The sequence below is a fragment of the Lycorma delicatula genome, chromosome 12, assembly GCF_047948215.1.
Source record: "Lycorma delicatula isolate Av1 chromosome 12, ASM4794821v1, whole genome shotgun sequence".
Lineage (NCBI taxonomy): Eukaryota > Metazoa > Arthropoda > Insecta > Hemiptera > Fulgoridae > Lycorma > Lycorma delicatula.
The window spans coordinates 15255305-15268985 of record NC_134466.1 but is presented as its reverse complement, the minus strand read 5'-3'; the positions used below and the strand labels follow the sequence as shown (position 1 = coordinate 15268985).

At 31.8% G+C, this 13681-nt stretch overlaps 1 protein-coding gene across 4 annotated transcripts in view; it reads left to right on the top strand.

Moving 5' to 3' along the window:
• The window catches only part of hyd (E3 ubiquitin-protein ligase hyd), a 150537-nt gene that overhangs the window by 59092 nt on the left and 77764 nt on the right, over positions 1 to 13681 (top strand). For all 4 annotated transcript variants that reach the window (XM_075380019.1, XM_075380017.1, XM_075380016.1 and 1 more), the window contains 3 exons: positions 5383 to 5636; positions 6221 to 6459; positions 8110 to 8634. In XM_075380019.1, the coding sequence (XP_075236134.1) occupies positions 5383 to 5636; positions 6221 to 6459; positions 8110 to 8634 (1018 nt within the window). The remainder of the gene's footprint in view (positions 1 to 5382; positions 5637 to 6220; positions 6460 to 8109; positions 8635 to 13681) is intronic.

Genomic DNA, 13681 nt, shown 5'->3' with positions numbered 1-13681 from the left:
ATTTTTGAGTTGCATACATACGTACAGACGTCACGCAGAAACTAGTCAAAATGCATTTGGGGATGGTCAAAATGGATAATTCCGTTGAAATTGGAAAACTGAAATTTTTCGCGATCACAATACTTCCTTTACTTTGTACAAGGAAGTAAAAATCAGAAAACAGTGGTGTAGGGTTGAAGGTGGTTTAATTAGTTAAGTCTGTGGAATCTCCCGGATCTTTGGACCTTTGTGGAAAGGAGTTCCCCACTTTGTTTGTTTCTGTATTTGTTTAAAATCCTGGGGTTGTTGCAGATCAAAATTAATTGCTTGAAAGTTGATTATCATTCTAGCTTGATAATGTTTGTTTAATTGTAATTAATCTTCGTTGGTGGCATAGTGAAACGCAGGGATCGTGCTTCTGTGAATTTTGTCAATTAGTTGTAAGGGCTATGAAGTAGGACAGAATAAGAAAGATGTCCAAGAAGCCTTAAGAGAGGCTAAAATTGAGCTAATACCATTGAGGAAATGTGACACATTTGAATCTGTGGCATCCTGAGAGAGGTCTTCCTGATGACTGATACGTAATCAGTATCTCAGGGTCAATAAGACCAGCTCTGGTTAAACCCATCAGGGGCTATGAATGGAAGGGGTGGTGTATGATGACCAGAATTATCAAAAGATTGATGTTTTCCCTTAGGGGGTCAGAATGTTCAATTATGATATTGAAACGAAGGTCCAATTATCCTGATAGCTAAGCTTCAATCTTCAATCGTCAGTCTTGAAGAACGTAGACTGAAGCACACAAAATTCGATTGAATTCTAAGGTTCGTATTGTTATTTTTGATTACAATGATGTCGTCCATTATGAATTATTTAGCATGTTTTATTCTTTTTATTTACAAACAATTTTTGGATTTTGCATCACAATAATGCTAAACTCGCACTTTAATATTAATAAATGATATTGAATCAAAAGTAACTCCATATTGATGTCACAGCCTCGTATTCTCCAAATGTGACACTGCAATTTTTTTCTTGTTCCCACTTGATAAAGGAAATGTTAATACAGATTTGTGACAATAATGAAATAAAGAAAAATCAATAAGCGTACTAATTTTTTTCCAAAAAAAAACAAATTATTTCCACAAATGGTGAGAATTGGCAAAAATAATAGCATAAGTTTCTCATCTTGTTGACTGCAGCAGTCTTCCTCCTTCAGGCAGTTCTATCTTGTGCTATTCTATTTGTTTCCATGTGTATTTTACACACTGTATGATTTGTTCAGTATACCCCCTGGTCTTTGTTTATCTCTTGCGTTGTTTCCTTTAACTGTGTACTCTCTATTATGATATGCAACAAATAATAGAGTAATGTCCTATGTGTGCCATAGTACATGTCCTATGTGTGCCATAGTACATGTCCTATCCATGTGTCTTGCTGCTTTAATAAGCTCCATAAACAAGGCATTTCATCGATCTTTTGTAACATTTCTTCATTGGTTATTTTCTCCTTCTGTGTAATCCTCAACATCTGTCAGTATTAACCACAGCTCAAATGCATCTATTCTTTTTCCTTCTGCTTCTATGGACCACGCTTCACTGCCTTATAGGGAAACACTCCATTCAAATGTGTTGCTTTCTCAATTTTTTGTTTATATTGTTTGAGGTAAATATCTTAATTTTCTTATTGATGAAAAGAAGGCTAATTATAGCCTTCAAGCTTCTCGTCCATTGACATAATATACTTGAAAGGAGAAATACCAATGTAGAAAAATCCAATACAGAAGAAAATAAATAAAACATTTGTATTCTCTAAATAAGTAAAATCTTTTTAACTTTATTAAAATAGAAATTTTAATTCTAATCAACTGTCAAGGTGATGTTAAAACATTTTGTCAAAGTCAGATAGTCAAGCAAAATAATCATGGTGTTAAATTTACATTTCTCAAATTAAACTTCTTTTTCTTGCTATCCTGGATAGGCATTAAATCTTTACCAATTTCAAGCAGAAATCATATAATCAGCTTTTCAGTGATCTCCACCACACTTCTCTTTCCTCTTTGTTTATAATTAATCATTGCTTAACCCATCATATCATTATCCAATCTATATATATATATATATATATATATATATATATATATATATAGGTGTGTGTGTGCTGAAACTAATTCTCCTTTAATGTACAATTCGTTCTTTAAGAGAGAATATATCTCTAGTTTTCTTATCATTATTCTTAAATCAATCCCTTCTAGAACAACCTTTTACTGATCTAAGAAATTGCATCCCTGCTGCCTTAACTTCTGACTTAGTCCTTATGTGATCAACCCATATCTTGCTTCCATACATACAGGGACAGCTATTACTTTATATCACTTCAACATTGTGTTTGTTGTAACTTTATTATGAAGGAATCTTATTGTCTCTTATACATTTTAAAAACTGAATGTATATCTAATCTAATTCTGAATGTATATCTAATCTAATTCTGCATCTATATCTGATCTAAAAATGATATCGCATCCTAAATATTTAAAATGTGAAAACCTGTTCGTTTGGTTTGTTGGTTTGTTTTCCAAAATTATTTTTGATTTTATCGGATCCTGGCCCCAGAAGGCCATCATCATAACCTTTGTTTTATTCATTGATATTTTAAAATTATATTAGTCATCTATAATTCAATTCATGTAAATATCTCTGTAAAGCTTCTTCTGAGGGCTATATAATAAGCTGATCATCTGAGAAAAGTAATATATTTAAAGCCTTTGAAATCAGATTTCAAAGGCTGTGATATAAGATCTGCAGATGCAGATATAAGATCTTAGCATACACTTTACACCTTAGTGTATAGTAGCTCTGCATTGATTTTTTACCAGAGAAAAAATAGTACTGCAACATTTAAGTGAAGACTTAAACACTGACCCTGATTGTATTTTTTCTAAGTTTATTAGGGAGTTTAATAATAGATTCTTATCAAACCTCTTTTACTAATTTTTAATGAATCACTTCTTGTTGGACAATTTTCATCTTCATGGAGACTTGTTTTGTGTTACTCCTGTTTTCAAGAGAGATGACAGTACAAATAAATTCTGTATTATAATTAATATTTGCTAAACTATCTGATTCTATTGTAGAAGAAGATTTATCACTCTTTTTAAGAAATGTTACTTCAATAAAACAAACTTGAGTCCACGCCCAATCATTCTACTTGTTTAAATTTAGCTACATACACAGAATAATTATAAATGTGTTTATTCCATTAACTATTTGTTAAAATAAAAATTTTTAAAAGTTATGAATGTGAAGCAACTTCAGAAGTACCCCAAGGCTCACATTGTGGACCACCATTTTCTTTATTCTTGTGATTGATGCAGTTGATTTAATCAAATACTCTGAAATTTTGTTATTTGTGGACAACTTAAAATTGTACTATTCAATTAAATAATGATTCATTAAAATTGCAAACTGATTTGAAGCATTGTGCAGATGCAATGGGCTCGAGTTTAACTTCTAAAATTGCAGTTCTAATGTTTCATAAGATATCTTTTATAGAGTATGATTACTGTTTGTATAATAAAAAATTAGCATGCAAGCACCTTAGTAAAGGATCTAGGAATGGTTTTTGAATAAAAAGAGTTCAACATAGATTCTTATAAATCTATTCCTGTCGTATCAGGAGAACTATGAGTTACTTTGAACATAACTTTACTTAGATTTAAAAAAATTTAATTTTGTATACTCTTAAATCATATCTAAACTATCAAGATCTACTATTTTAATTCAAAGTTGTAAAATTATTACATCGATTCATCAGACTTTTAGGTTTTATGGATATGTACTTGCTAGATTGTTAAGATCCAATAATGTTATTTTTTCATGCGATGTCAGAAGTTGTGAATTATTGAATTGATCTGTTTTATTGAGATCATGTAAGTTAGTAATTTCTATGTGCAGTGATATTGACTTAAGTTATCCTTACATTCTTTAAAAAATATAAAAGAGTTTTTTCATTTGAATAACAAATACTTCAACTCTATAGTGTATTTAATTAGAACTTCACATGTAAGTAGCTATTCATATATTCATGTGTATAACTTACTATGCCGACATACAAATCAAAGTGTTTGTAAAAATTATATTCATTTGTATATTATTTAAATCAATTAAATTAAAATACACTGTGTATTACAATATTTGTCTTCTTATGCAGTTTTTACTTTTTACACAGATCCCTTTATATTACAAAATAAATTAAATCTATATTTAACGTACGGCCTAGCCTAGTTCATCTCTTTACAAGTTCTAACGCAATTCTGACTCCTCTTCATGTTTGACTTGAACTCTTCATTTTGAATTTTGTTTATAACTTGTGGTCATGTCTTCATGATTGTTGTGCGCTTGTCTTGTGTTTGCTTGATTGTATGAATTTATAAATGTGTGTGGTACATATCTTAGTAGGTATTCTATTTTTTCTGGATGTTTTCCTCCTTTAGGTATTTGTGGAGTGCATTTTGTGCGTGTAGTGATCTGGTATGGATGATGCTTTCTTGTGGAGACTGAATGTGTGTGTGAGCGCATTCCCCCCTCCTGAAGTAATGCTTGTTAGCTGTTTCCCAGGAGGTGGTGGGGTTGCCAGGGGTGGAGGTTTAGTTGGTAATCCCCTTAACCTATTTCTATTTCAAAGGCCCTTATCTCCTTTTGTTTCTTTTAAGTCTTTTCTAAAGCCCATATTTCATTACTTTTGCTATCCTACTTTTGATCTTTATCTTACTTTTTTGTTATTTATTCTAACTAAATTTCTCTTGAATATAAAAATTTGCCATTGTGAGCAGTTTTTCTATTCATTTTTGGTTTGCCAAAAGATGTCACCAGCAAATCAACATCTTTATTTTCTCTTCTGTCATAGTTGTTTTACCTTAAACTTTTTTCTTCAAAACTGGGTCCTGCTTTATTTTTATATGTATAAGCTATGTAAAGTTACTGATACAGGTATAGGATGTTACATAATTGTTTCTGCAGATCTATTAATCCTTTGTAAATGCCTTCTAAAGCTAGAATATGGGCCAGAATGGTATCCCTCTTATCACCATAGTTATTATTATAGTTTGTTTCACAGATTTTTGTGTTGTGGACTGAAAATAGACTTTGATATGCATTGTGCCATTTGAACTAATGCTGTTTTACAATAAGGCAAATTACAGAGGTGGAATGTTTTCAGAAAAATAATCATTTTTAATTTCATTTGAGAAACGAATTCCTGTGAAGTTCTAAGAATAAAAAAAAATTTTGCTATTTGATATGTTCCACTTGCTTTTTTAGAATGAGTTGTGGAAGTTTATTTTAATTAAAATTTTTAATATATTCTGTTATTTGTGGTTTTAATTATTTATTCAAAATTATATAGGTGATGCCAGTAATAGTGGTACTACTAATGGTGCGTGCAAAAGTAATAATAAAAGTGTAACGACAACACCTACTGCTGCAAACACAACTTCAGCAAACCCGAATGGAGTTGAGGGTAATAATAAAGTTGATACAGAAGCTTTGGAGGAAATGATCTTTCCACCTGGTTCTAATCCCGATCATTCACCGTTACATGTAGTTTGTTGCAACGATACATGTAGCTTTACTTGGACTGGTGCCGAACATATTAATCAGGTATTTATTTTTTTTAAATTTGTTTTCTGGATTCTTGAATGTATGCATGGATTAATTAAAACAGTGGCTATTTTCTGACTAGAAAATCATATTACATACATAATCTTTGGTATGTAAATGTATATTATATAAAATTAAATCTTGAATCATTCTCTTTTCAGTTTCAACCTGTTTTTGTATATAAGAATATTTGTTGAATTTATGTGTTTGGTAGATTTAAAATATGTATATATTTAATGAACAAATAGGCAGAATCAAATGAATTCTGACTTTTGTATTATTTTTTATATTCAAACGGAAAAGATTATAAATAAATGTATATTATGTTAACCCCAGAAATTATGTAACACTATTATCTTCTCAACAGTAAGCCAGGTTGGTAATTCGTACAGTCAATAAATTGAAAACTTTCTTAATAATGAGCAGTAATAAGATGTACATCAGTTACATTAACATTAACACGATATTTTAAATACATTAAAAAATGTTATTTTAAGGAAATTAAATTTCTAGTACTAATTAATTAATTAATGATTTGTTTAATTATTATAATAGATTTAATTCTTTCCTTTCTTTTAAAACAGGATATATTTGAATGCAGGACGTGTGGTTTGACTGGATCATTATGTTGTTGTACAGAATGTGCTCGTGTATGTCATAAAGGTCATGATTGTAAATTAAAGCGTACATCACCTACTGCTTATTGTGATTGCTGGGAAAAATGTAAGTGTAAAGCGTTAATCCAAGGTCATCAAGGTGCAAGATTTGATTTGTTATGTCGATTAATTGCTGATACCGATCTCGTATCAAAACATAATTCAAGGTATTTAGTTATTCATATTTTTTCTTTAATTCTCAGTAATTAATTAATTTTCAGTGTTTCACTGTGTTTTTACAAACAAGTACCTATGGCCACATAGGCTAAGTGGTGCGCATGCACACATGTGTCTGTACATAATACCTGATAGTGTACAGAAACTTATCCTATGATAGAATAAATAGATTTTTTAAAAAGGTACAAAATTAAAATAATAAAAAGGTAATGAAATGTAATTTGTTTATCAAAAACATACAACAGAAGTAGCTCCAATTGGGGCTGTACAGGAAACTAATGGAAAAGATAATTTTTCTTTTTAGGTAATTCTTCAAATAAATTTTTGGTAAAGTAAAATAAATTGATCACCTAACCATTTCAGAGAGCAATTCAAATGAATCATGTATTTAATAAGTAAAGTGAGTTGATAAAACAGAATTTTTGTATATTTCTACAAATTCTGCTACTTTGAAGTCTTTGGACTTCAAAGTCCAAAGACTTTGAAGTTGTCTGTATATTACATTTCTATTAAATAAATGACATTTTGAAATTATTTTTTAAATTCTATGAAATGGTTTAGAAGATTTTCATGCAAATATTAAGAATTATTTTTAGTGAATGATTTAATTATATAATAACCTAAATCAATGAAAAATTAACTTTTTATTTATGAATTTGTTTAAGAGGAGTGGCTGAAATGTAATGAACACTGGAATGTAACTGGAGAATAAAATGTTACATAAAGAGATAGATCCTACCATCTTATAGTTCCATTCCTGTACTACTAACATTCCAAAACTTATCCATGCCCTTTTTTTTTTGTTAATCGCGTTTATGGAATAGAGTATAATATACCTGCTACATCAACGCATCTATAACAAAGTGCAGTGATTGAATCTAAGTGTGGAAAAAGTGAATGCTAGTAATATTTATTGTCTAAAAGTCATTTATAATAATGACACGGTTGATCGAAGGGTAGTCAATAGTTTGGTAATAAGATTTTGTGCAATGGATTTATAAAGTAAATGTTGAGGATGAATGTGACTGACGGGAAGAAGTGGATGAATCGATTTAAAATGACTGTCGCATCACACAACAACATAGCCACCAAGATAAGCATATCAAAACAACGAGCAGGATATTATTGCATGACTAGGCTTCTGTAAAATCTGTTTGGATGGGTGCCACACTCAAAGAAAAGAAAAAATGACAAAAGGAATGTTATGAACAGCTTTTGAAATGTTATGATGAGAGTGATTACTTTCTTTTCAGTATTGTGACAGGAGATCAAACTCTGGTGTATCATTATGATCCAGAAGAAAAACTGCAGAACATGGAACACTGGAACTACAGTTCATTATAATCAAAAAATTCAAAACGCAGCCCTCAGCAAAAAAAATTTAGTAATTTTGGATTTAGTAGGTGTGGTGGAATTGGATTTAAGAAAATTAAAATTGTGAAAATTAAAAAAAAAAGATTCTTGGTTTATGTTCTATTTCTTCATGTATACATTGGGTCCAATTTGAATGATTAATTAGAACTTAGTGTTCTTAAAAACTATATTTTTACATGCTTTTATGAATAATTAGTTATTTTTTATGTTGTATGTTTTGACTAATAATTATGTTCTTAAATTGAAATTTATACTTTTTTTTTCAGGGGTGAGAGCATATTACTTTTTCTTGTACAGACAGTTGGCCGCCAGTCAGTTGAACAAAGACAGTACAGAGCATCACGACCACGTTCTGCATCAGCTTCATCTAGAAAAACACCATCATCCGACATTGAACCTGATATGCCTGATCATGATTTAGAACCACCTAGATTTAGTAGACGTGCTTTTGAAAGATTGTTAAACGATTGGGCAGCGGTTAAAGGAATGATAATGTCTGGTGTTAAAAGTAATGACATTTCAAATCAACCTCTGTATGAAGACCAAGTTTATTTACAGAGCCAGTCAGGAACAACTTTATTAGATAAATTTACTCACTGTTTGTTATTAAAATGTAGCCCGGAAATGTTGGATACTCTTTTAACTACATTAATTAGGGAATTACAAAATACTACTGTACCTGGTCGTATTCAGGAAGCTACATCGGTCGCTAGAAGATTTGTTAGATCTGTTGCCAGAATATTTGTGATATTCAGTGTTGAAATGGCTCCTACAACTAATAAAAGAAGAGGGTAAGTATCTTTAAATTCTGAAAGCTTTAATTGTAACTAAGATGTACATAGATGGTTGTAAGAATGTATCCAAGCTAACCCTTTCCCATGTTGAATACCAAATACAGGATGCATGTGGCTTGGTTGCACAGCTGGCTGTAAACAGATGAAAACATGCATGGTTATAGATAGGTGAAAACTAAGCAGAATTTCTGGTAACAGTGGTGGATATTAGCTCCCAGTAACATGGAGATAATTTGGCAGACTAGGATGTGACTTGTGGATGGTAATGATGGCTCTTACTGCTTAGGCCAGAAGGATGAGTGTACTGTCAAACACGACATGTTTGCGCTGCCAAGTGGCCTCTTGTTCCATGAGGCTGTCATGACTTAGTAGGTCATGATGTCTACCTTATATCTCTTCAGGTCTGGATGGCACGGCAGACAATGAGTAGCACCGGGCTGTGTCAGATCCCTTTGCTTTGTTGTTTATCAGCAGAGTTATTTTGTCTTACACAGTGAGTCAAGTTGGTGCGATAGAGTAAGGGTTAACTCTCTAAATAGCCACAGTCTCAACTATTCAAATTGTCTGCCCCAATAAAAAACTTGTTTTGTAGTGATTCCCTCATGAACAAGAGATTATTCATAACTCGTTAGGATGGCTTGTTGATTGTTGATGGACTTGTCAACTAAATGAAGGTGGGTGAAGAGCACGAAATCTTGTTCAATGACACATTGTTGCTGTGCCTGCCAGAATGTCTGCAGATGCCAGTTTAGGTATTGGATAGGCAGTGTGCAAGTTATTGCAGTTGTAGGTAACAGGTAACTGTGGTGTTGCAATTTACTTGAATCTGGTAACATTGAACATGATATAGAATCCTCATATTGCTTCTTAAAATAAACAATTGGAAACTTAAAATAATTCAACTGTTCTTTCAAACAAAATTTTCTTGCTTTTACTTATTTTTTATTTTATAACTAAACATTATGTAAGAACTGGTGAGTAAGGGTTTATAAAATTTGATAGAATCTTCAGTGCAGGGGAGAGTAGTCTAAAACCGTAACTTTATGCTAATTTGTACATGGACTCAACATGTTATTATCAATTTCTAAGTGGGATCTGGTGTATAATATATATCAGATCCCACTTATGGATCCCACAGATCCATGTAATGAAAAATAATTAGTTTTCTTAAATGACCACCGTGATATATTTACTATCTTTTTGCTGTAAATTATCCTTTTTAATATATATTAAATAATATATATATATATATTAGGTGAATGAGTTGGATTATACATATATATATATATATATGTATATTTATATATATTCATTGCATGAAATGTAGGTAACATTCATGCAATTTGGTCAAAACGTTTTTAGCTCGATTTTTGACATACCTTTGAAAGCTTATTATCTCAGGGATACCTTTTTAGGTTTTGTTAGTTTTATAATAGTTAAAAAAAAGAGCAACTTTTAAACTGCAAAATCCATGCAGTTAGTTTTTTGACCTGTAATTTATAAGTGGCAGAAAAAACAGTTGAAAGATAATAATACATTTTTCACCCAGGGAGCAAGGTTTTTGTAATGTTAATGGATTAAATGAATACTTCCTAATAGAAAGTAATCTTTTATTAAGTAATATCATCCATTTTGGTACCTATTAATACAAAGTTAACTATATTAGTTGTACCTTGCGTCCTATTGAATGCAGAGTTTCAATTAATTAAATCTGTTACACAAGCACAATTTTTAAAAATATTTATTACACATGCACAAAAATACTAAAATCATAAACAAAATGAGATGTAGTTGTGTAGTGAGTAATAACAGAGTGCAGTAAAGTATTACAATATTACAGAACACTGTAGCTTCAAAATAAAATAAAAATATCTAAAATAGTCAGAAATATTTTAGCACAATACTTTTAATTTCACTTCAGCTTAAATTGTTTCTCAACCATAGACCGAATCTATTCTGGATACATATATTGTCATCCTGATGATCATTGATGGTGCTTCAAGAGTAGCAAAAATGTGTTTTTCTGGAATCCAGGAAGTGTTCTTTTTAAGGGGTCAATTATAAGAACGAGCTGCACCATGAGGGTGCATAAAACTAATGAGGGCATCATGTTCTTCAAAAGATAGATATATCGCATATATCTCCAATCCACTAAGTATTGTCATACGTGCAAGCCACATATTGGCCTGGTTGCAAGCTGGTAAGTGATACTCTAGAGTAGGTTTATCAGGTTCATCAGTTTCAGTTGTATCACTTGAGACTCTGCTGTTTTGGATTTTAGCTTAGCTAACTGACTTAAACTGGTGGTTCTCTCTTGTTCCAGCAATTGTGTGACCACTACTAACTGGCTTTCCTGTTCAGGTCGGTTTCTCTCAACTTCTTCTCTTGGAATAAAAGAGAACCTGATTTGTGGTATATTTTCTTTACAAAATTCAAATAAGTCTCTTGGTGTCAATATCTGGTTTTCTATAGGTAGGTTAAGACTGGCATGTGTTGCTAATCATTTTGTAGTACCTCCAATTCCATCACAAAGTAATATTATGTGACTAGTACCAAAGAAGTTCCATTTAGCTGTTATCCTGAAGTCTTCTTCATGGTGGCACAAATTGATAAAATTCTCGTATAGAACAGCTTAACCATCACTGAAGTAGTGTTATATGCTTTATTTCAGTCACTGTCTTCAAGTATCTGATCAGTTCAGTCAAAAATATATAAACAGCAGTGATATCATGGCACATTCAATCACTGACGATGCAAATGCCAAGATTCTGAAGCTCATTTTTATTGTAATAAACCATGAATGGATGCTTTGTAGCTTGGCTGTTTTCCCAATGGAATCCCTGTACAGTGTCTTGCACAACACGAATAGTTCTCAGCAAAATCCATTAGGATAATGGTATGATTATCATTTAAATTTTCTTTCAGTTTAAATTGAACTTTGATGTTCATATAAGGAAAGTTCTTCAATAAAATTTTCCATAGTCACCTGTTGCATCTCCAGTGTGTCTGTCTGTATGAATCCATTGCCTATATTCTATTAGTTCCTCCAAGTCATAATCTTTAAACTCATCTAATAAATAGAACTCCAATCCAGTTTTTCCAGGACACTGTTCACAATGTTGTACTAATCAATCCTTAGATTCTAAGCTGCAGACACTTTTCTCAATCAGTACCTTGTAGTCATCCTTGATGGATATTGCAGCTATCACGAGCTTAACATTTTGATGAATGGTATAAATATAAACTGAATGTGTGCCAGCAGCACAAACTGTAATGTACCACTTTGGTCTAAGTTCACAAAATTTTGAGAAGCCAATTTCACGACCATAATGTGTGCAGTAAGCTGTGAACATTTCTTTTAAATTGCACAGAAGTAGACGTTTCTGCATGTGGACTTTTTCATCATTGATTCTAACTGAAAGAAAATCTTTCTTTCCTGGACAGATTCGGGAAAACTCATCATCTTAAAAAAAAAAATTTTTTGAGGACTCGTTTAATATCATCCTTCAATTTTTTCCTCCTTTTTTTTCTAGTGTCATCAAAATACCAACTTCAAATTGGAGCTTCCTGGCCTACTTACCATTCACATTGAAACCTGGAATTCATCAGCTGTTTTTAATACTCCAGTTACTGGATGCCATTGTCAAAATCTGACATTACTTGTGGGCGAGACTAGCTGAGATAGCAAAGTTTGGCCATGAGCTCTTCAATCAGGATATCCAGATCTTTACATCCTTGACACTGCTTGCTTACTCTTTAATGTTTTCATTACATCAGTAACACTTAAAACCAGCAGCAGCAGCTGCTGCTGCTATAGTAAGCTGCTCTTCTTTCCTTTTGCTTCAGTAGCTTTTTGAATCCCGTTTACCGACATATTTAAGCTTCAAAGGAGAGATTCCAGATGTGGTGACAGTGCGGCATCCATTCTTTCAGAAGCCCTCTAGCATTCCCACATCACAAGATTCTGATTCTACTTGATCATCCTTAGACTGAATCTCTCTTTGGGCCAATTCTTGCCTACATTGTGAGCAAAATTTTTGACCTGGCTTGAAGTCATAATTTGTTGAAGCTTTTATAATCGATCAGCAGAATCAATATCAATAGACCACAATCCTTTTTTGGCATTGTGAGACTTTTCTAAATGGATTACAGCAGTCCTTCTGCAGGAATTCAAACTTTAGCAAAACAGCTTTTTGATAGGAACATATGTTAGCATCTTCATTAAAGTTAATTCCAGATCGCTGCTGTAAAAGTTCTTTGTCCATTGCTGGTAGTTCTTTCAAAGACAACAAAAAAGCTTTTCCATAATTAAACATTAAAGACTTGGGGCATTCAGAGCCATCTGGCTTGCCAAAATGGCAGGGGCCAAGAACTTCATTCATTTTAAAACAATTCAAAACACAGTTTGAGATAACAGTAAATGTCACAACTGATTATAGAAGTTATTTGCTAACAACTATGCTAATTTACAATAAGTATTATATACCCTTTCTTCAAAATAAAGAACATTCTAGAATGTTCCAAAAGAAATGGAATTTTCCAGAAATCTAGAATGTTTTGGAGAATGGATTTTCCAGAATATTCTAATGTTCTGTGTAGAATGGAGCTTTCCAGAACATTTTTGAAAATGGATTTTTCAGATCAGCCTAGAAAGTTTTACAATAGTCCAAAAATCTCTAGAACACTGCAAATTTTTTCCAAGAAATTGTAAAGTTTAGAACATTCTTTAAAAAATCTAATAATAATCTGAATCATTGAACTTTTTACCATCTTCAGCTGTTCTAATTAACTAGAAATGTCCAGAGATTAAAAACTGTCACATGCAAAAGATTAATTATCTTTGAAAAACTTTCTTATCTACTGTAATATAAGGGTCAGAAAACAAATGCATGGATTATGTTGTTTAAAAGCTGCCCTTTCCACCTATTATGAAATTTAAAAAAAAACTGAGAAGGTAACCTGAGATGCCTTGGATGATAGCCCAAAAATCATGAAGAAAAATTTTTTTATCAAATTTGGTGATGGATTTATCCTAACATAAGAT